We start from the raw sequence: 25,523 nt of genomic DNA, 5'->3' as shown, positions 1-25,523 counted from the left end.
CACCGCAAATGGGCTGAAAATTACAAATTCATATCAAAATATATAACTTTTCAATACTTTATTTAGCCATTACTTTCTTCATTCTTTCTAAGTTTATTCTTTTCAATATTCTTTTTTATTTTCATCTTATTTTTCTTCTTAATAGTTTTTTTGCCCTGAAATGAGTTTTCGAATTTTGCTTGCATTTTCAACAGTTTTTTCAGTTTTCTATTTTCTTGCCGAGTTCGTTTTTCAGACACATCATGACACCTGTCAATTCGAATTCGATTTGTTTTCTTAATTGCATTCCCTGCATTTCCAGAATCTAAAATAGAAAGACACAACAGCTTCGTGAAGTCACTATTCATTAACCCTAACTACCCACTGTACTGAGCCAGAAATCGAAATGTTTGTGATTTTACTAAAACCCCTGGTATAAAGATACCATAAGTGTTATGAAAGGGGTACTGTAGGGCAACGTAGGGGCCAAACATTTTGGTGATAAAAAAATTAATTTTCATACTAATTATGTGTGTCACATGACCCAATTAGCATAATTTATAGTTTTTCAGAAAAATCTCAGATTAAATTTGGATAGCCCACCAATTGCTAAACAAAGCCTGCCATTCTATTCTGCAGTATGTTCTGATGATTATCTGAGAATTTGGTGGTTAAATTCATTTTGATAAAAAAATTATGGCTGTTTTAATGTAGCAAGGTAGTCCACACAATTAGAGAAATACATCAATTAATATCAAACCACTAAATATATTTTCGAAACGACTGTTTGTACAAAGTAGCTGAAGTACTTAGAATATTTTGCAAGAATATTCTCTATGAAAATGCGGGTCAGCGGTGACCATGTACAACATAGTGAAGCTGTGGTACGAAAGTCACCGGTGACCGTGTACCACGTAACAAAAGGGTTAAGACACTATTCAGAATGATAGTGGGTTACCGAGTGCAACCACTTACCACTTTTATGTTTCCGTTTTCGAGCTCTGTATACATCATATGTATCATATTCGGCAGTAAATGGATAATATGGGAACTTAAAACTATCCATTAATGGAATTCTACAATCCTAAAAAGTAAAACAAATGTACATCTAAATCATTAGAACCCTAACTAAAGATACTTTCTAAAAGGAAAACAGAGACATAGAAATAAACACTTCAGGGCATTGAAGACAAACAGGTTTGGTTAGTACACACTAAAATGTCGCTTTTCAATCATTTTTGCAAATAACGTCCATGTGGTATACTAGAAGCAAATTTCGCGCACACATATACTAGAAGCAAATGTTACGCACACAAAGTAACTTCACACATAATGACAAATGAAGTATTGTAGATTCATAGAAATTTGGCTATAAACTACTTCTCATTAGCTAATTACCATTGCTATGTCAAGTTCATCACGAAACGTTTTAATTTTATATTTTTCATCATAATTTGTACGTGACGTGTATCCTTTTCTTTTTCAGCCATTTTATTGACAAACGTTTGAGGCGTACTGTATGCACATCGAAACATATCACCGAATGTATTTTCAGCCTACACATGAGGTCAGTTGAGCGACTAACACATTTCTGCTATGATAAAAGATCAATACAATGCACGGCAAACAAACACTGCAGTGAAATACATCTTGTTACACTTCGTGTCAGATCGGGAGATTGTTCGGGCTATAGGCAGATTACCGATCAGAATTAAGTGTAAATATTCCAATCGAAATTTCCTAAAGGTACTGAAATTTGAGCCCGAATTAAGAAAATTTACATGCGAATAAAACAGATATTTTTCTTTGATTTAAAGGGACAAATGGGATTAGTGAAGTAGCACAATTGAATTCAAAATCCGAATAACCCAGATCCGAAATTAAGTGAGTTGTTCTGCATATAGTAATGAGCGATTGATATTGCAGAGTTCGATCTAAGCACTTGCCCGATTGCCCGGGACAAGTATATTCTCATCAGGGCAAGTTATCATTATCACTTGTCCCCCGGGCTAGTGCAATTTCATGTTACAAAAGCTTTTTTCCCACTCGATGCAACGGATGATAGTAACACCAATCGGACTGCCTGTGTAGGGCAAGTAGCTTTTGGAGGGGGCAAGCGAAATATCAGATATGCTTGCCCCCCCGGACAAGTGGCTTTTATTCCTTACAATACGCTATCAAGCAGCAGAGTGTGTGTACAACAGCCTACTGATTAGCGCACGTAAGTGAATGTTCGCTTACACTTCAGTGGTTTATCAAAACAAACACCGGGTATTTAATGAAACAATACCGACTGCAGATGTGAAATAATTATATTCACACAAGCAATGAGCATTGGGAATTCGAACGTGTACAGTACCTAGTCCAATATAACGTTCACAATTTCACGGCTTTCCCATAATTACCTTAGTAGCGCCATAACCATTTTTGAAGAATTTTAACGAATTTGACCATGCCATCGACAGAATTTTTGCATGTTTTCACTCAAATCAATTATATGTCATTTAGGCCAGGAACCAATGAAAAAAATGCTCACATAAGAAAATATACCGTGATTTTACATATTTGGCTCAATGCCAACTCCATTATCGCTAACAAAGGTAAAGCAAAAACTTACGTAAGGCCTTTTTTTAATAGCTTGGTTTACGGGGTAGACCTATTAAAATATGGTTTCGGAGGAGGAAATTTTAAAAAAAATTCCCTCAGTGAGATAAAATCACTTTTTGAAGGAAGAGGGAACTGTCGATAGGGCAATATACATATGCCCAAACAAATGATTCTTGGAAAGTTCGAATTCTGCACACTGTGATCAAAAAAGAACCTTGCGTTTTTCGATTTTTTCATCATTCAAGCCAGGATTCTCATTCGGTGGAGGTGAAAAACTTTTTTTGCTTGTTTTATCACTGAATTTGTTTCACAGACAAGAAAAATAAATTGCCCATGGGCAAAGTGTGGTTTACCTTGAAAGCTAGAGGTTGTTTGGAGTAAGGGCATTGCTTGAAAAATCTTTTTAATTCGTGACTTCAAAGTTCTAGAAGATTATATTGTATTTTATCTTTCTTAAAGAATTATTTTGTAGTCAAATAAGACCAAAGATAAACATTTGTTTATGGTTTACGTTCAAAAATTCGTAGGGTACAGGTAGGCCCGGCAGGGAAACGATTTTATATTTTCAAAAAAATATTTTTCACAATATGAAAAAATATTCAAATAAAATTCATATAATGTCACATGTCAGAGGGTGGCTGAATATTGAGTCCTGGGAACGAAACCTCTTCCAATGTATGGCTAAAACACCCGGCATAGTATTACTATTAGATCGTTTAAAATCCTGGAATTTATCACTACAATATTCAGACCTCGACCTATACCTATAGTCTGCTGCTTAGTACTTTCAGGTCACAAGAAATTACAATTTATTACAAATTCTATCTAATGCAGCGCTCATCCTCTGCTACAACGATTATTCAGCCTGTTATCATACCAAACGTGCACGCGCCAAGCAGCGGTTACAGCATCACCATATAGTAGTCTAGTATGACCGTGTGTTAGTGTGCGCAACAGTCTAATGTTTAGCACTCCCGTCCCGCGCACGTGTTCCTTCACTTCAATCTCAATCAACACAATCACCAGGTATTAACTGAAACAATACTTATGGCGATATGTGAAATAATTATATTCTCACCAGCAATGAGCACACACTAGTCCAACGAAACGTTCGCCATAAATGGCTTCCCCATAATTATTTTAGTAGCGCCGGAATTCCCCGTATATACCAAAAACAGCCAATTACATTCCCTCGTAGAGACGAGGCCCCCCTAATCGAGGTCATCGCAATTTTATACACAAGAGCTAAGAATTTTCTTGCCAAAAAGTTTTTCGTCAAATTTAAAAAAAGTTGACCATGTCATCGATGGAGGTTCGTCATGTTCGTACCGCGATTTTACATGAATTGGCTCAATGCCAACCTCATACTGCTGACAAAGGTAAACCAAAAATTAAAAATTTCTTCTTTAATTTGACTTTGCTCTGATGTATGCAGCACACATTACTATAACACGGGCTGGGCTGGAATATTACACGAACCACGAAGTTTATGGTTTCAGGACGCTTTTTGGTCCAGTACTGGAAAAAACTATCTCTACCCACAGAAATATCTGCTATGTCTATATCAGTCATCCCCTCCTCGCGGCTTTAACAAATATAGAGGATATGACTGTTAAATGATGATGAATGCTTGCTGCTCCATGACGTAGAAATATTCCTTCATTCTGAGGCGTCAGGTCCAAATAAAAATAAAAATTAAATAAATGGAATAATTTCGATTGTCTATTAATAACAACTGTTGGCTTCCTTAACTCCAGAGGTTTGATTGGAATATAATGTATTTGAGTCACTATTTTGCACTTTAATTGTGCAAATTGTTACTCAGCACGGCTGATCAAAAGTCTCGTTTTAACAGTAATTGAAGAATGCAAAAATAATTTTGTGACCACTAAATCAACAAATAGGTTATAATTGATGACAAAAATACTTATAGCCATATCTCAAAAACCTCTTCATGACCCCCTTAAGTAATGTTTTTGTAAGGCATCAAGTGAGCAGTTTACGTGTGAACGCATTCTCTAATTAACAGGGATGATAGGAGAGAGGGCGCTGCCTGTACCTAAGAGATCAAAGGAAACTGAGTTCCAGCAAAAGGACAAATTTTTGAGAAAATAGAGAACATACCGACTCAGTTACTAATATACAAGAAGATAAATCCAACATCAACCTGGTAGCAAAACTGATGTATAGAACAGACTTCCGATAGAATAAACAGTGAAAAATTGAGCATTCTAGAAGACCATAGCAACCGACAAGATGGCTGAAAAGATTATGGCAACATGTATCCAGAGCAAAAAAAAATCAAACTTTGCAATTGATTGTGATAACAAAATATGCATAGGTACAAATACAATATAGAAATACTAAGTTATTGTATTATTCAATGCCCCCTGGTGGCCATATACAAAACCAACTGACCTTGAAATTCATCGAAATCATAGAACACGTTATGAGCAACAACTTTCCAATTGATTGTGGTAACACAATATGCTTAGGTATCAATATGTGGAAAAACTTTTTCCCACCTACGAATCAGTACTGATGACACCAAAATGGCCGCCAATCCTGTCATAATTGGCTGATCAAAAATACCAGTCTCAGGTATGCTGGTTAGTTTTCCAGCCAGAATCTAAGCTACTTACGTAAATAAAATGTCCTCGTTTTCCACAATTACAACACATTACGTTCTTATTCTGTTTTTGTTTCGATTGAATCGGTGCACCAGGTTCCGTCTGTGAATAAAACATACATTACTAACATTACATTATTCCTGCCAAGGGAGCAAATATTTAGGGTTCATACACTTCAGGGCAACTGGAATTCCAAGTAAAAAATTCCAGGAGTCATGTCAAGTAAAATGTTGGTAATCTATAGCCGCGATCACACAAGTGTCTTTGGCCGGGCTATATGGCCCGAACCAAATTTGGCCCAGAACCATGGCCATCCCCAGGGTTTTTTTGGTGAGTTGGTTTTTGTAGAAAAGAAGGGGGTTCTGGAAATTTCATGCAAGCAGGCGCTTTCTGGTGCAATCTGAGGCCGTCCAATCATGGGCCAACTAACCTGTCAGCAGCCATTTTTATTGGGAGACCAGCGCTAATTCCACACATCGCTCGCTGTCCTGTGTGCATCATTAATGCATACTGAACACAGAGAGGGGCGTAGCTGGGAAAGTTTTGATTTTTCAATGTAATGTAGTCAAGTCACCACCAATGATCAAATTGAACAGCAAATTTATATCAAATTGTTTTCAGAAATCTTTTCAGAAATATCTCAAATCAAACGATTGAAATACAAGACTGTGAAATTTAAACTCACAACCTATACACAACATAAACAAAAATAGCCAATTTCCTGAATACATATGGTATTTCTATATCAAATTTCATGTTTTAGTGAGTTGCAGTGCCAGGGCAACCATGGACAATGGGTTATCAAAGCTGCGCTGCACTCTACGAGAGACAAGTAATTGGTGACTTTACCAAATAGATAACAGCCTTTTAAGAGTCAACAAGGAGCCTATCGGCTTATATAGCTCTGCTGTGTGATTTGAAGAAATGGAAGCTGCATACCTAGGGGTGCCCCCCTTTGGCCAAATCCAAAAAGGGCTCTGTACTTTGTAGGTATTGGTCCATAAAACATTCATACCAAATTTGGACTTGATTTGATTAAAACTGTAGGACTAATAGCAATTTGAAGAAAAAGTTGACAGACGCACGAATGAACGAACGAACGGACGGACGACAACGGCTCACCCCCTAACCCATTAGCTCCACTGACCTTCAGTCACAGCGGAGCTAAAAATAAGACTTGTAACCTTCATGCGCCAGGGGTGCAGACAGCCAAACAGGTCGTCAGTGCGATCATAATCTACTTCGTGGCCACTATGTATGTTCATTAGAGCCAATGCCAACAGACATGTTGTTTTGCTGCTGTTTTGCAGCCAGTTTCTAAGTCGTCTGACCATGCGCCGACATTTGAAAACTCAAAAAGGTTTTTTCAGCAAAAATGGACAAGGATGACACAGGACAAGCTGAATTGACTTAGCTGAGTTTATCATACCATTGACTGGAAGATTGCTGCCCATATTTGATGGCTGATAACCTCTACTTTCAATAGGAGCAGACATCCCACCTGTCCCAATCTTCACGCTGTGTCTCATCAAATTATACCAAGACTTGTAGGCTGTATGTATCATGCTGAGAAATTATTGATGGCCGCCCTGGCAGCCATATTTGATGGCCAACGACCACTATTTTCAAGGGGGGCTGACAACTTACCTACCGCGATCCAGAATAGTAGGCTGTATCGTGCTAACAAGAAATTCAAGATGGCTGCCCTGGTGGCCATATTACCAACTACCGCCATTTTCAATAAGGGCACACATCGCACGCATCCAAACCTACTAAATCTTATGAAAATCCATCAAGAATTCTAGACTGTATCGCGCTAACAAGAAATTCAAGATGGATGCCCTGGTGGCCATATTTGATGGCTGATAACAGCCAGTCTGTCACTTTTTCATAAAATGGCAAATGATGCATTCTGCATTCTAAAACCTGAAGTAAAATGGTAGACGATACCGCAGGTTCACGTGAACACCTGCTGATCTCTGTGGCTGAGCCAATCATAGAGGATTCTTGCTTTCTGATTGTCTTTTTAAAACAGATATTTTTGCGATCAGATTTTCGCGGAAAAGCTCATATAAATTTTAACGAGGCCCTCTTTCAAAATTCAGCTTTATAGGGGCTGGAGATTGGATAATGCTCTAATGAATGATTTGCATGAATATCTGCTCAGTTGCACAGTCAAAGAGCATTTGCTCTGGCATCCATGTCATTTAAATTCGCTCCATTTATATAGTAATTGGCTCAGCCAACGGCTGGCCTAAAAATTCATCCAAGAATAGCAGCATGTATCGCGCTAATGAGATGTGGGATAGTGGCCACAGTGAAAAATAATGTTTCCTCCCAACAGGGAGACATAATGAGAATACTACATACTGTATAATATCTTTAAAGAACGAATAATCAATTTCATTAAAAAAATTCCCCAATGGGAATTTTCAGGATTTAGGGAAAAATAGGACCACTTTTGGCTGGGCAAAATGTCCGTTCAACAGAAAAGTAGGGGTCCAGGGACACCATGCTCACTTGGGAAGTGGTTACAAATGCTCAACAATCTAACAATTTCAATATTTAACGCCCCCTGGTGACCATATACAAAAACCAATGACCTTGAAACTCACCACAATCATAGAACATGTCAGCAGCTACGATTTTGTAATTGATTGTGATAACAAAATATGCTTCGTTACCAATTTGATATGGAAATACTAAGTTATTCTACTATTCAACGCCCCCTGGTGACCATATTCAAAACCCAATGACCTTGAAACTCACCACAATCATAGAACCTGTCACGAACTATAACTTTGTAATCGATCATGGTGACAAAATATGCCAATATAATATGGAAATACTAAGTTATTCTACTATTCAACGCCCCCTGGAGACCATATAGAATAACTAATGGCCTTAAAAGTTGCCACAATCATAGATGATGTCATGAGCTACAACTTTGCAATTGATTGTGGTAACAAAATACGCTTAGGTATCAATATTATGTTGAAAAACTTTTTCCCACCTACGATAGAGTACTGATGACACCAAGATGGCCGCCAATTGCGTCATAATTGGCTGATCAAAAATACCTGTCTCAGGTATAAAACATCCCTTTTCAAAGAATACCCATCACAAATTGCAATGAGAAATGGCAAACCAGTAGGGAGCTACAGGACTCAGAATTCGGGCCAAATTTGACATTTTTGGGCATAAAAAGGTCATAGGACAGTCATCTTGAGTCCGATCGACCCAATTTTTGTTATGCTGACGGGCCCTGGGGGGATTCTCATACATCCGAAAGATCAAGGTAATTGATCAAAGCGCAAAAAGTTCAAAAATGTGTAAAAAGTGTTGATTTTGGCGAACAACAATGGCTGCCAGTCGGCCATCTTGATTCTGACAGGGCCAGATTTTGGGCTGAAGATGTGTCTAGGGTAGATACAAGTGTAACCCAAATATCAAGACAATACATTGAAGCGTCTTTAAAACTTCCCAAAATAACTGGATTCCGTCTAGGGACGGACGAAAAATGAACGCAATAGCCCGCTGGGACTAAAGTCCCAAGTGGACTAAAAAAAAGCCTCACAGAAACCCTGGTTTTACATTGTCAATGATCTTTGAGCTGAACCTTTAGGCTCCCCCAATCCATTACAAGATCTACCAAATATACAATAAATTCATTTTTCTATTCAGATATCGGTATAGTTTTCATTAATAATTTACTTAGTCAGTTTTATTCAGTTTTTAATTGAAGGCTGAAAACCGAGTAACTTCTAGTGAACCGTGCGGTTCCTCCCCTCCCATAAAGCCATCCCAAATTCTGCCTGCCGTACCACCAACTCAAGTTTTCAGGATGAGTTGGTAGGTAGGAAGAAATTTATTTTTACAAAATTTCAGGGCAAAAAAATTTATCATCTTTTTTATATGGAAAACAATAACACAAATCAGTGTTGTGCACAAGAAATTTGTCTCATAGCTATGTTTTAAAGAGTAATCTTAAAATTCAAAATTCGTCCGGAGCGTCATCTCTGTGTTCAAAATGAAACAATACATCGAATATATGCACGTAATAACATTAACCAGCTTTAATATAGTCACCAGAATGATTGGCAACTTATTGGAAGACTGCCGGTTTCCTTGAAAACTCAAACTAGGCCATGTGTATATTATCTAGTTGAAGCGGGCTGCATACATTTTTTTGTCAAAAATATAATTCAATCAATGAATCCCTGAAAAAAGTTTTCACTCGGTACCTTTGAAGTCGGGTCAGTTGGGTTACGGCAAACAGACCATTATTTTGGGATGGCCTAAGTGGGCTCCTCGATTGCAACAGGAGGTTGCAGGATTCCTATGGTCTCTTAACACCCTCCCCCAGTACAATGAATTATGTATACATGTATTAACTGCATGATACATGATGCAAGAGAGAAAGTTGGTAAAATTTGACTACTGTCATTCATTTACTCAAACCTAGGATGTGATAAAATGTTATAACCTCAATACTTAGTCTCAGACTGAGTTCCTTCTTAGGGCGATGATCGAAAAGCCTTCTTCACGAAGGACAAATGTAGCTGTTAGAACTTCATGGGTTTGGGGTAACCCAGGTTTTGGTCCCTACATGACATCAATTACTAGGTGGCTGAGAGAACAAATATATGGTACATTACTTACAGTAACATGGTACTGTCTCCAAATGTCAGTACAGCTGTGTTTACTATGTCCAGGCATTTGACATCGAGTACATTTACGTCTAGGGTTAAAGCGTTCCGTGGGACATAGAGCTTTTTCATGTCCCGGTTTATAACAATTATAACACAACGAATTGGGACATTGTCGAAACATGTGATTCGATTCACCACAATATAAACATGGTTTCTGCTTCTGAAAAAAAAAAAATAGATTCTTACATGACATTTCCCTCAAAAAAGCTGATGAAAGTGAGAACATAATTTACTTAACAAAGCACAGACAAAGGAACATTATTTCCAAAAATCCCATTCAAATCAATCAATATCCAGTCTTTTCTAAAGAATACCCATCATAAATTGCAATGAGAAATGGCAAATCAGTAGAAAGCTACAGGACTCAGAAGTCGGGCCAAAATTGACATATTTGGGCACAAAAAACGTCGTACGACAGTCATCTTGAGGCCGTTCGACCCAACTTTTCTTATGCTGATGGGCCCTTGGGGGATACAAATACATACGAAAGATCCAGGTAATTGATCAAAGCGTCTTCAAAATTTCCCTCAAAAAGGTTAAAAAATGTGTAAAAAGTGCTGATTTTGGCGAACAACAATGGCTGCCAGTCGGCCATCTTGATTCTGATAGGGCCAGTTTTTGGGCTGAAGATGTGTCTAGGGTAGATGCACGTGTAACCCAAATATCAAGACATTGAAGCGTCTTCAAAGCTTTCCAAAATAACTGGACTAGACGGACGGAAGAACACACAGACGACGGAAGAAAAGTGAACGCAATAGCCCGCTGGAACTAAAGTCCCAAGTGGGCTAAAAAGCAGGTCATACAATATAAACAGGCATAACTAGAACTTTGAATACCATGTATATCAATGGGAAGCTAGAAGTTCATGCTGGCTTGAATTGATCATGTAGCTCTTATTATGTCATCATCAGCGCTATCATGTTTATCAAAGGAACTACGCGTTGCGAAAATTCCTTCAAATTTCAACTTTTCAATTGCTAATATTTTAGTTATCGTTTATTCATTACAGCTAAACTTTCACAAGAGGGATTATCACATATTCATGTAACATTATCTATCATTAATAAAGGACAAATTGTCCAGTGGCTCGCTAAACTGTGTGAAGTAAAAATCTGTGATGGTGTAGGCCTATCGGTATGCAAAAATTCTTCTTTGAAAAATAAACAAGAATCTATCAAGAATGGACTTGATTTTGGTCAGTGTGAACTTTTAATGAAACTGACTTTTAACGAGAATGAAATCTTCGAATGAATTTTAGACTCGACAAATGTGCATAATTTTAGCACATCCCGAGAATGACATGAAACAACTGAAACTAAGTGAAAGCATGAGTCACTGGTTAAAATACGGTACCCAGTACAAACTTGCTGAGAGGCTGGACTCATCGGAGGTTTTTCATACGGACAACAATACATGTAAAACCAATCAGGACAGAAGCTCCTTTAGGGCTTCTTTAGAACTTTAGGGCAGTGCCGGTTACTAACAAAATGAAGTTTATTGACTGACATGGTTTTTAATAGTTTCACGATAGGATTGTTTTTAGTAGGCAGGCATAGGCTAAGTGGGCTAATGTGACTCAACAATGTAATAACTCAAGCATCATTGATGTACGCGGCATGCACGACCTACACCGTAGCGCACGTTATCTATTACTGATAAATACACACAGTGAACGCGTATAAGGCGATATTGCAAACACGACAGTACCGCACGTGCCTTACTCACTGTGCAGCAGTTAACAAACTACCGGTAATACAGATAACCAGGCTCAAAAACAGATCGCTTTACGAACGTACATAAAATGACTTCAATTAATGACGATATAACAAGTATTCCAGTCGTGCTAATAACAGACTATCACTAAAAATTGGATGCTATCAATCAATCAGCCATGTGGCGAACACGGAAGTTAATTTCCCCATTTTGAACCCACATTTTCGTCAGACATCTTGATATTATGCATTGGATTTCAAAATCCGATGAATCATTTAACACATTTCACACAATAAATCGTTGTATGACACGCCCTTAGTGTCAGTAATCGTGCTATTGATTCTTCATGCAACCCTCCTTCTTATCGTTTGTCCAAATATCTCGCTAAACAGATATCGCCTTTATTAGGTTCATTCTCTGATAGTTATCTCAAACACAGTTCTGAACTTTTAGACAGACTTAAAAACCGTCAACCCTACAGGACTTCGATTTCTATCATTTGATGCTAAGTTTTTGTTTACCAATGTACCTCTAGCCCCCTCTTTAAACTTTCTATGAAAAAAAACTTTCTGAGAAAGTTACCCGACTTCACTAGTAGCTTTGAATTACCTGTCAATTGTATAATAGAACTTATCAAAATTTGTACATCAGATTCATATTTTCAATTCAATGGTTCATATTACAACTCTCAAGTTTACTGTCGAACACCAGAAAGATGGACAAACTCTTTTCCTCGATGTACTTTTTCCTCGTTCTTGTAATTCACTTAAGATTCTCAGTATACCGGAAACCTACTCATGCCGACGCATCATGCATCGGCATGAGTAGGTTTCCGGTATACTGCCATACCTTCATTACTTTTCGTTTTGTGATGTGAACATTAAAATTTGAGAAGCTGCGAATCTCTTCCTCAGAGCTTACAAGATGTCACCCTCAATACTTAGATTCCGAACTCGAACACATCAAACAGTCCCTCTCCAAAATAGCAATTGTCATCGATAAAATGAGGCGCGCAGCTGAGCCTGCCTGTCAATCAACATAATTGCTAGAGGACCAAAGGTCCTGTGCTCTCGAGGTACAGTTTTTTATAATATCGATGAAAACATATTACATTATTCATTCTACTACTCTTTAAATTGTGCAGATCTGTCTGCTTTAACTGCCCTGGGCACTACGGTGACACATGATGCCTCGGACAGTGGTAGGCAGGAACAAATACGTCAGATCGATTTGTTTTACTTTAAGTTTTAAGGGCAAATGCCATCAAGATTGTACTTTCCGCGTTTCTTAACCAGATGAAACTTTAGTATACATATAACAACCTGAGATGTTACTTATTGCAAAAAGGAGCACGAATTAGCCATAACAGTTAGCGGAATAGTCATCTATTTATCCTTCACTCCGTGCGTATAGTTCATATTCAACCCACGAGTGGCGCTATTTATGATGTTAACTATGACAATCAACACAAGCACGTGTGCACGCTCTTACCCGTAGCCTATGTATAATCAATAAAATAAACACAATTTGTACACCATATTCACTGACCTACAGCGCTACTCACTGATATACGATTATCATGTCATATACAACGGTAGCAACACTATACAATGGTCAGAGTGTATTAATTCAAATCACTCCCAAAACGATAAAGTATCGCATGAAATGTCTAGTGAAATGACTGAAAGCCTCGAGCGTTTGTCAGAGATGACGTCAGAAACACGCACCTGCTAAGATAAACAATAACAGTGAGCACGTGCTGAAATGGCAGATTTAAAAGTCATAATTCTCAGTATTGGCTGAACTAAAATTCAAACCAGTTCCATATTTGATATTTGTGAATACATCACATATGAAAATAAATGTAACACAATATTCTATTTTGATGGCATATGCTCTTTAAGTGAAATATGGCTGATTATATGACCAATGTCTATCACTTTCAAAGACTTTTTAATAATAATTGGACTGATAACAACTTAAATGAAAATCGATTAATAACTTTATTTCATTCAAAATAATAAAATTTGCCCATGGGCCAAGAGGTTTTACCACAGCCTTCTGAAGTGCATAGATGAGATGATAAGTGGAAGTTCAAAATACCAGTGAACGATAGACGGATGCAATTTGTAATATACGAGTAGATTCATTGACAGTCAAAACAATGAACCGTTGCAGCTACATCAGCGTGTTGTGAATCCAAGGACAGAGCGCCGAGAATCCGCAGTAAAGCCAGACCGGTTCCGTCGCGCCTATCAAGACAGCCGCAGCCCCAGCCCCAGCCGCAGCGTCATGACGAAATGCCATGCCCATACGAAGACATGAACGCTATAGACAAGCCATGTCCAGATGATAGATGGCGATTACTTATATCTTAAACAATATTAGTTCACCTGTTCGGTGTTTTCTATATGCAAATAAGTATTGCTTAAAATTCATCCGATTATTTATACGCATGTCTTATTCACCAAAATAAGCACTGGTGCACCAAAAATCAATTTTAGAATACAATATAGATTTAGAATACAAGTTTGGCAAGGAAAATGTGTTACTAAAGTCTATCGACGGGACTCTGTAGCAATGCACGTAGCTCTGATTGGTTGTTGCGATGCATAGGGAACCCTGTTAACTCTATGCCTGCCAGGCCTATTTTTCAGGAAATGCTGAAATTTGCCAGGATTTCCATATTTTTTAGAGATTCATAAAACAAAAACTAGAAGAGATATCTTCATCAAATCTGTTTTATTTTGTTCATCTGGTCTTGCTTTTTCATGTAAAATAAGCAGCATTTCTTCTTAGAGTGATTAAATCTGCAGCAACCACCAGTGCAGAGGGGGTATTTTGCAGAAACTATGCCCATTTATGCGTGTTCAGCCCCCATTTTAATAGATGACGTCACTAACACACTGCATAGAACGACTGATGGTTTATTTTAGTAGTAAAGGGCAATAGACTAACTGGTGTTGTGCGATGAATTCACCATCTATCGAGATACAAGTCAAGAAACAAGTTAAGAAACTAAGTTAAGAAAAGTTAAGAAACAAGTCAACCGTACCAGTGCGGTTTTGGCAGGCAAGTGATGGGAGATATTGAACGTACCAGTACGTTTTTGGCAGGCAATGAGTTAATGAGGAATCTCCAGAAACCGACTGTTGCTACGCAATACCTCTGCAGTAAATGAATTAAAGCACGCCACACTGCCATACATCTCAGCGATAATTTCGGCCTAACTGTAAAAATGTAAGGCTTTCAGACCATTGTCTGCCATCTTTTCAAATGTAAAGACTCCCACTGACTTTCCCAGCACAAAACAAGGAATTTAAGACCGCTACGGTACCGACCCTTGGTACAAGGTGCCTGTTCAGGCCAAGTGATGTAGTCATCCGCATATCAATTCACCTTGTAAAATAAATTTATCCGAACGAATTATTGATAAAATATTATTCAAAAATCTTGATATTATTGTGATCAACTTCTATCACCAATCATCCAATATAATGTGAAATAATCTTGACCACAAAGTTGCCGCATTTTTGCAGCATACTTAACCCCATTAATCAAATCTTTCGTTAATTCAATGACTGTAAAAATGATGCTTTGGTTCGTGGTAAACATACACGTCACAATGCTGACAAGCTCATAATAGCTTTCTCGTTCCTTGAGAGCTAAAAATACGCTTACTTGAAAAACTATGACGTGTATCAATCTGGAATTTTCGGCACAATAACCGATACTTAATACCTTACTTTAAGGGTTAATTTGGTGTAAATCGGATCACAAATATTTCTAATATTTTGTTCATAACTTTTGAAGTGGAGGACGGTGTCGGCATCAACATGTGGGTGTACGGGTACGGTACGCTTACAACAGGCGCAGCATGAACCTCAGTTCATATTTTTTCATACAAAATGTTCAATTGCCATATACCTACCTTCGGGAGAGGGCAATATTTTGATAAGTGTCCTTTTTTCCGGCAATTCATACATTCAATAAAGTATCTGGATCTACTTATGATCTGACTATTATATCGATCAGATTCTATGATATTCCAATTTGTAGCAGCTGAAAAATACTTAAAATGTAGTGTCCAGACACACCATGCCTGCTTGGAAGTTGTAGTGGAATGCTTGACAGTCTGGAAATTTCAATATTCAATGCCCCTGATGGATGTATACAAAAACAAATGACTTGGAACCTTGTTGCAATTACAGAGCTTAATTGGCTACAACTTAACAATTAGTTGTGGTTACAAAATATGCAAAGGTTTCAATGCAATATGCAATGCAATATCAAGGATGGGATGTTGAAATGCAAAAATAAGTCATGCATGGGTGAGCACTACCGTCTTTTTTCAGAGATGAGAACGCCGACCTATAAAATCTGCAGTATTTTTTCTTGAGTTACACACGCGGAGCAGTTGACGGCGACGCCGTCAGCAATCGCGAGCGCGTAAGGCGCGAAGCTATTTCGGGGGGTTTGGGGGTCCTCCCCCAAGAATATTTAGAAATTAAAAGCGTTTTCCGAGCACTTAGAGCGATCTAGAACCCATGAACGATTAAGGCAATGGCAAGTTCCAATGTGGCACATCCTCATTCGATGACATTCAGCATCTCATCTCATGCATTACGGGTCAAGCCCTGAATTATTGCAGTTAAAATGCGCCGATGAATGCTCACTAAAAATCATCACCCAGTAGTGTATAAAATCTAAAGGCGTTCGCCACACACGCGCGGCAACAGTAAGTAGGCCTATATACATTACTACTGCTGCCGTGCGTGCATGTCCGATCGATAAAATACATACACATTCATCGTAGCAGATACTAAATCAGTGTTGCAATGAATATGCATTGAAACGGGACGATAAGTAATGAACGCTTACGGTTACAGGCAATGAACGCTTACGGTTCACCTGATTACCGATCGCACCGGACCAATTGAGTGAGATCATCAACCCCCGCTTTACTTTTACATAATTTTTGGACTATTTGGAAAATTGATATTTTTTAATACTGAAATCCGCGGGAAATTCTCATCCCTGTTTTTGAAAGGCCCTTAAGGTACGCAGGGGGCACGTGCACCCCCCCTAAAGTCCTTGCTAATCTTTTATGGACTGACCTTCTGAGAACGAAGACAAGCATGTGAAAAATCCATGGAAATACGTTTTTTACGGCAGTCCTACATCGTTCATGTCGATCACTATTCAAATTACTAGTTAAATCGTACTCTGATCATGCCCAGAACATTGAATATTGAAGTGTCAGATTATCAAGTAGGCATGTTGTCCCTGGACCCCTTGTTAAATTTCCCCCATGAAACCTTCCATATTTTTGGACGTCTTGATTCAGATCAAGCTAAATTTTAGGGCTACAGATGCATCTACGGTAGATACATTATTCAACCTGCTATAGCTACATCTGAAATGGGCAAAAACCCTCTGCGAACGAACTAACAAACAGGTACAAAGTTAATGCAATTAATTCTATGGGGCTTTACTTCAAGAGGGCTAAAAAACAACCCAAACCCAATATCATTAACACAGGAATGAATCTACAGCCCAGAAACTCACTTTCTGATATTCACCATTATACAGTGGAACCTCTTAATAACGAATTCGGATACAATGATTCATCGGGTATAGGCCAAGTAAGAAAATTTGATTGATTTCATACTGGATAAAACAAACTATCAGTTAAAGCGAACATATATTCCGGTCCCGTGAAGTTCGTTGTACAGGGTTCCACTGTGGTTTGAAAGTGTTGTGTGATAAATATCTGATTAAATTTTGGGCATTGTTAATCCATTCATTTTCACTCATAAATTACTCTTGGCCTAAGCGCTGAATACAGTTGAAAGAGTCGAGGATCAGAAATTGAAAGAATCATAATCATCAAGTATCAAATATCTGAGACTGTAGATGCATTGATACAATCCACTAGATTTTTTGTAAGTTAATGATCAAAACTTACGTTGAATAACTTCGTTTAAACCTTCTAACTGAGCAGAATCTAACACGATATTCGTTCCTACATCAATATTGTTTAACTGAATATCCAAATTGTCATTTTCTTGGTCATCTAAACAAATTACATCTTCACTTTCATTATCACTTGAGTCTAATCCAAATAATTCCTCAGTTTTTGTCCTTTTTTCCTGTTGTTTCTTCATGTCTTTTTTGTTCTTGTTCGATGCATCATCATGTACAAGAATAACTTCGTTAGTCGTATTTTTTGGCCTATTAGATGATTTATCTAAACAGTTTTCTGTCAGTCTTCCTTCTACTTTTTTTGGTTCTTTTTTCAATTTTTTCGATTTTGTTTTGCATATTCCTGAATTTTTCACAACTTTATCTTTAATATCTAAATCCCGATGTAAGAATTCTGATAAACAATCTGACATAGCTTTTTTCTTGTTTTTTTCTTTTCGCTTCATTTTCCTATTTTTGACGGGCTGGATTTCCACACATGACTTCCCTGGTTTTTTATTTTCTTCCTTAAATAGATATACACAGATAAATATTTACATACACAGAAACCCAAACTTGTGCGGGGCTAGCTGTTATTCACTCTTAGTCTACCTGACATATAATAGGCGCAGTCGGTATAACTATTATTTCATGGTTTTTTTCAGTTGCAGTTTCTACAGTAACGTTGTGTAACATTTCGTTCCCGGAATCATTTACTTCATGGTGAATTTGACTATACAGTGCAATTTCCATTTCATACCTGAACAGAGACATATCAATAAACATTTCCATTAATCAATCTTTAACATTAGGCCTGAATGTACAATGCAGTTTGAAAGATCCACAAACCTTAAGGCCATACCAAAGAGGCAGATTCAATTGAAATTCCATTTAATTCATATGCTTTTACAGTCAAACACATACTGTACCGTAAGTCGTACTTAAGTCATCTGCATTTGTTGTCCTGGTTAGTATTTCCATTTCAATTTACAAGGTGTCATCATCATAATAATGAACGATGACTCAATCGAGTATGACTGTATCTTAAAAAACTTATAAATTTCTCAAATACCTTGTATCCGAATCAATTGATTCACAGTCACTGTGATCACTGGACAGGAAATCAGGAGGTAGTGACTGGTAATCTTTGTCCATCGCATAGTTACTGCAGTATTTCCCATACATTCTAAAATCTATAAAATCAAATAGGCTTTGTGCCAACAATTATCATTTCAGGGGTGACCGCGGCATACACAAAAAATCTCAGTCATCAATTTGAAAGGCCCAAACCTCAGTCGGTAATACTGTCCAAGATTGACTACCGTAATACGCGTAATAGGCCTCACTTTCATTAGCAGAAGTGTGTATCAGTTTTCAAGTCTGTCAATTACAATGCAATGAAAATCTGTCGCTTCAAACATTCGGTGAGCACTTTCTCAAAGATTACACACTCACTCACCTTTTCCAAGATAAGCCAATAAAACAATGTGTATAGATAATTTTCAAATAGTGATTGGTTCCGTCAAACATACCTCATATATAAACCAGAGCCAAAAACAAAAGAAGCGTCAGTCGATTTTGATCTTCGCGTCATCTTGGTTTAATCGTGTACTGTGGGGTTGTGCCGCTACGTGGCAGCACATTACGGCTTTATCGAACCTCTGTGGAGCTTTTACATTTTGATGTTTAGGGTCGAATCCCGAAATAATTTGCGATCCTAGGCGGAAAGTTTAATATGAAACATCTTCCCGGTACACTGTGATATGCAACATGTAGCCTGTCATTTCAAAAATGATCGTCTACCCGCCCAAACACATGATGGCTTCCCTATTTTCTCGATAAGCTCGCGAACGAAGCCTTTTGTCATTCCGCTATAATATTCACACATCTTGCGATTTCATTTTTTCATAAATAGTTTCCTTGAGAAATGATCGATCACAGAGTTGAGATTTCGTGTGGTCGCGGTTTTTTTTGTATGAAATCGAAAATCACCGTAGCGGGCCGGGCAGCGGGCAATACCCAAAAAAATAGGAAATTCCAGCAAATCAAACGAATGTTCGTTTCAATTTCATTTAGAGGCATAGCGTTAAATGGAAAATTCTAGATAAATGTCAATAGAAAATAAACACAAAAAGAAAACATCGCGAAAAAAAAAATTATTTTGAGATTCAACGCTAAAAAACAAAAACGTAACGGCTCCGCAGAGGTTTGATTAAGCCGTATTGTGCTGCCATGTAGCGACAACAACCCCACAGTACACGATTAAACCAAGATGACGCGACGATCGAAATTGACTGACGCTTCATTTGTTTTTGGCTCTGGTTTATATATGAGATGTTTTTGACGGAACCAATCGCTATTTGAAAATGATCTATACACATTGTTGTTATTGGCATATCTTGGAAAAGGTGAGTGTGTATAATCTGAGAAAATGCTAAGGCCCCTACTGAATATTTGAAGCGACATATTTTCATTGCATTGTAATTGACAGACGTGAAAACTGATACACACTTCCCGTAATCAAAGTGAGGCCTATAACGCGTATTCATGTCTATTTCATGTATCAGATAATAATTCTACATTAGTTATTTGCCTTATCGTTGGTGGGTTGGTGGAAAGCTTCTATAATCGGATGGGGTTATACCAACGCTAGGGGATGACAAGGGCAAAACACAGTTGAAACTAGGGGTCCAGGGACAGCATGCCCCCGAAGTGGTTTCAAATGCTCAACATTCTAACAATTTCAATATTCAATGCCCCCTGGTGACCATATACAACTAGGGCCTAGGGATATCATGCCCACTTAAGAAGTGGTTTCAAATGCTAAACAATCTAACTATTTCAATATTCAACACCCCCTGGTGACCATATTCAAAAACCAATGACCTTGAAACTCACCACAATCATAGAACATGCCAGCAGCTACGATTTTGTAATCGATTACGAGAACAAAATATGCCTCGTTACCAATTTAATATGGAAATACTAAGTTATTCCACTATTCAACGCCCCCTGGTGACCTTATGCAAAACCCAATGACCTTGAAACTCACCACAATTATAGAACATGTCATGAACTACAACGTTGCAATTGATCATGTTAACAAAATATGCCTAGGTACCAATCTAATAAGGAAATACTAAGTTATTCTACTATTCAACACCCCCTGGTGACCATATAGAATAACTAATGTCCTTAAAACTCACCACATTCATAGACGATGTTATAGCTACAACTTTGCAATTGATTGTGGTAACAAAATATGCATAGGTACAAATATAATATAGAAATACTAAGTTATTGTATTATTAAACGCCCCTTGGTGGCCATCTACAAAAACCAATGACCTTGAAACTCACCAAAATCATAGAACACGTGATGGGCTACAACTTTCCAATTGATTGTAGTAACACAATATGCTTAAGTATTAATATAATGAGGAAAAACCTTTTCCCATCTACCAATGAGTACAGATGACACCAAGATGTCCACTAATTGCGTCATAATTGGCTGATCAAAAATCAGGTATAAAAGGTATAAAACATCCCTTTCGAAAGAATACCCATCACAAATTGCAATGAGAAATGGCAAACCAATAGGAAGCTACAGGACCCAGAATTCCGGCCAAAATTGACATTTTTGGGCACTAAAAAGGTCATATGATGACCATCTTGAGTCCGATCGACCCAATTTTTCTTATGCTGATGGGCCCTTGGGGGATTCAAATATACACAAAAGATCAAGGTAATTAATCAAAGCGTCTTCAAAATTCCCCTCAAAAACTTCAAAAGTGTGTAAAAAGTGCTGATTTTGGCGAACAACAATGGCTGCCAGTCGGCCATCTTGATTCTGACAGGGCCAGTTTTTGGGCTGAAGATGTGGCTAGGGTAGATACATGTGTAACCCAAATATCAAGACATTACATTGAAGCGTCTTCAAAACTTCCCAAAATAACTGGATTCCGTCTACGGATGACCGGACGTGCGAACGGACGACAAGTGAACGCAATAGCCTGCTGGGACTAAAGTCCCAAGTGGGCTAAACATACCTGACTCTTGCTACTCATTGTGGATTATATGAGCCTCAAACGTCACAGTTCATAGTGTCAAGAACTCCCCCAATTTTTCAAAGAGTCATGGACACGATTTTGCAAGGGTTGAAAGGTGTTGTATGTAACATGGACGATATAGGTATCGGCACGATGACGGTAAGAGAGCATTTTAGGCTCTTAGATGAAGTACTGAGGCGATTAGCATAATTGGGTAATATGGTTGATGGTGAAGGGATACACCCGTGTATCAGCCATACATAAAATGGCAGCCATTCGCTTAGCCCACCCGACCCACAGGTGTCAAATCAGTTCAGGCATTCTTGGGTCTGGTACAATTTCAGGTGAAGTACCTCATTGAGGATGGGGCTGATTTATCTATCTACTATTCTACATCTAAAGGATACAAAGTTTCAGTGGTCGGATGAATGCAAGGACGCATTTAATCGGTGCAAACAGTTGTGCACCAGTGATAGAGTGTTAGTGCATTATGATACAGACAAGCCAATGTATTTGTCATGTGACGCCTCCACAGTGGGGTTAGGTTGTGTTTTAAGTCACAAAATGCCAGATGGATGGGAAAACCCATCGTCACATTCTCCCAAAAGTTGTCAAAAGCTGATTTATGTTATGCCCCTGGTTTGCCGCTTATGGATTAGTGGACAGAGTAGTGTCAGATAATGGCTCTCAATTTACCTCAGAAGAGTTTAAGCATTTTCTTAGAAGTAATGGTATTAAACAGGTTCTTGTACCGGCATACCATCCTCAATCAAATGGTAGTGCTGAACGAGGGGTTAAAATTGTGAAGCGAGCCCTAGCTAAACAAGTGTTAGATGGGTCGTTGGATCGTAGTGTGAATCATAGATTGGCTAGTTTCTCATTTGCTTATAGAAACACCCCTCATAGTGTTACAAAGAAGACACCTGCATTGTTGTTCTTAAAACGTGAGCCTCGAACCAGGTGAAGATTAAAACCCAATTTGCCTCGGGATATGGAGGACAAACAAGAGCGTATTAATGAGAGTCATGACAAACCAGGACAAGTTGTCCGTGATTTTGAACAGTTTCAGCCTTGCTTAGTTCGAAATCACCGAAGGGGTAAAGAGTAATGGCTAGGTGGACAAGTGATGTCTAGGAAAGGTCCACTGACATATTTGGTAAAGGGTCAGGGAAAAATACGTTTTGTACATGTGGATCATATGTTACCTTGTGATGAAAGTGTTGCACCTAGGGAAGTTGTATCTAGGAGCGTTGTTTCAGAATTACCTGTAAATGTTGAAATTCCTGTATCTAAACCTAGAAATGTTGTGAAGGTACCTGTACCAGAAGACGTATCACAGGGTGCTAGTGGTATATCATCTACCCCTGTTTTTGAAAGGCCAGTGTTATCAAATGTTCCTTCCCCTATACCAGTACCTGCTGCGAGGAGATCGGCCTGAGTTGTAAAACCACCCAGTAGGGTGGATTTGTGAATACCAATATAGTTTGTTAGGATTGACATTAGATGTAAAAACCATGTTTCCAAACATAACGATCTCTTTAAATGACGCGTATGTTTGATTTATTTTCATGTTAAGCTATTGATTAAAATATGTTCTGATGAAGGAAAGTTTTTGATAGTGTTTCCGTGTTTTGAGTAGTTATTCTGCAATAAATCCGAGAAAAGACGTCTTGGTACTGATACGTTTAAAAAGATAATGGCCGCTGGCTCCACACACGGCGACATCACAAAACATTCAACAAACTTCGTTTTTCAATCTAAAATCAAAACTTTTATTTTATACGACACTAACTAGTGATATGACAGTTATATATCCTATTATTCCATCCGACTGTGAGACACTAGGTCACCGATTGTCGTTCAACCGCTGAGTGATGTCATTACGAAATCCTGCTTTATTTGAATATAGAAGGAGAATACTTGTAGCAGGTGCCCGTGTGACCTAGTGTTGCCATCTCAACGCCTGTAAAGTTTTTCCTATACACTCACACATCGTCAAATACCTTTTCTTTTATATTACTAAAGACTTTTCACAAATCGATAGTGTCTCATAGTCGGATGAAATAATAGGATATATAACTGTCATATCACTAGTAAGCGTCATAGAAAATAAGTTTTTAATTTTAGATTGAAAAACGAACTTTGTTAGTGTTTTGTGAGGTCGCCGTGTGTGGAGCCAGCGGCAATTAGGCCTATCTTTTTAAACGTCAGTACTAAGACGTTTTTTCTCAGATTTATTGCAGAATAACCACTAAAAAACACGGAAACACTATCAAAAACCCCAGAAACCGTAGTCTAGTACCTAGCCGTTGTTCCCCAAACAACGTCTAGGGCGAAAGTGCTCATATAAGGTTAATTTTTGTCCCTCATTTTGAGGGACGAGGCTTTGAGCGTCTATTTCACCCCTTAAAACACCATCAACTTACGTCAAACTGACTGTTCTGTAATCAGATGGAAGTTAACTATTGTTAGTGCATAAATTTGTAATCCTAAGTAGCTTTTGACGATCGTAGTAGCTCAAAACTTTTGATTAGTCGCCTCAAAAAACAGTTGAAGTGAAGCAACATAACAAATATGGCGGCTTTTCGTGGTGCATGATGGGAGTGTAAATAACGGATTAGAACTTAAACTTGGACCGACATTGATACCAATGCAGATATTATTCTTGTTTCAAATTATTAAGGTTAAAATTGACCAAAATTTATGCGTTTTATCAACAAAAAATAACATTTAGAGTAATTTTAGAGAGACTCATTGAATTTTCACATTTTATTAATTTAGCCCGTATTGGAAATCCCGATAGTGGCAATCAATTCAATTCAAATCAAATCAATAAATTCTCCAGTTCGCGATTTAAATCATCAAAAATTTTATTATAAAACACGTTTTCAAAGTCAACAAGGTAACTAATTAATTTATTTTAGTACAAAGGTTTGATTTGACACTAAAATCAGTTGTTGCATTGCAATTAACAGGAGTTAACCTCTAGGCCTATATGATACTTGAGCGTCAGACGTTGTAGGGAACCGTAACAACGACTGGTATTCAGACTACAGAAACCGTATCCCAAGCCCATCGGCGAGTGCCTGTGAGCAAATATCATTACCCATCTGGCACTGGCAGTAATCAGTAACCTGTCTGTGATTTATTAGTTTTACGATCAATATTTTTTACAAACAGCCCATCCGATCACAGGGGTTTGGCGATGGGCTTGGATTCTATTTCCGGGTTGTTGATAATCTCACGAGAATGACGCTATAGGCCTATATGAACTGCGAATAAATTCAAAATACCACGGAAATACCTTGTGTTTATATTGTTTATTTATAGGCCTACGCTATAAAGTTCCGATAAAAAATTGGTCGTTAATGATCATTATCAAGCGATTTTATATAGAAAAGCGTTGCGACTGTCTGATGATGATCCTTAACGACCGATTGTTTATCGGAACTTTAGAGCGGATAAATAAACAATATAAACACAAGGTATTTCCTTCCGTGTTATTTTGAATTTATTCGCAGTTCATATTTAGCGCCATTCTTGCGAGATTATCAGCAACCCGGAAATAGAATCCAAGCCCATCGCCAAACCCCTGTGCATCCGATTATAAAAAGCTTACCAACCATCAACGATTTGGTAACTAACTAGCAAGCACTGGCAGTTGAGTAGGCCTACAAAAAAAGATGTACGTACGGATGACGATGTACCTACTAACCTATTGTTATCGTTGATGTACAGACAAATGGTAACCGGAATGATTGATAATTTGATTTAGGCATTAATTCAATTCATCAGTAAATGCAGAGTAAACGAGAACCGCCGTTCGGAAGCCATGTGACTGACTAGCTATGAGTTTTGATTCAATTTATT

General features: G+C 38.0%; 1 protein-coding gene across 2 annotated transcripts; it reads right to left on the bottom strand.

Annotated features, from left to right (window-relative positions):
- Positions 1-36: 36 nt before the first annotated feature.
- Positions 37-25,523, bottom strand: LOC141903710 (uncharacterized). Of its 2 annotated transcripts, XM_074791954.1 has the most exons (10): positions 25,369-25,523; positions 22,859-22,918; positions 18,678-18,798; positions 18,218-18,365; positions 17,610-18,132; positions 15,573-15,703; positions 9,879-10,088; positions 5,229-5,318; positions 955-1,063; positions 37-304 (listed from the first exon to the last, which is right to left on the bottom strand). In XM_074791954.1, the coding sequence occupies exons 1-10, from the start codon at positions 25,430-25,432 to the stop codon at positions 63-65; spliced, it is 1,698 nt and encodes a 565-aa protein (XP_074648055.1). In that variant the 5' UTR covers positions 25,433-25,523; the 3' UTR covers positions 37-62. The 2 variants fall into 2 exon arrangements, with proteins under 2 accessions (XP_074648055.1, XP_074648056.1); XM_074791955.1 differs by lacking the exon at positions 22,859-22,918.

This window comes from Tubulanus polymorphus, chromosome 4 (genome assembly GCF_964204645.1).
Source record: "Tubulanus polymorphus chromosome 4, tnTubPoly1.2, whole genome shotgun sequence".
Classification (NCBI taxonomy): Eukaryota; Metazoa; Nemertea; class Palaeonemertea; order Tubulaniformes; family Tubulanidae; genus Tubulanus; species Tubulanus polymorphus.
Note: the sequence above shows the minus strand (reverse complement) of the source record. Positions and strands in the feature narration are given on the sequence as shown.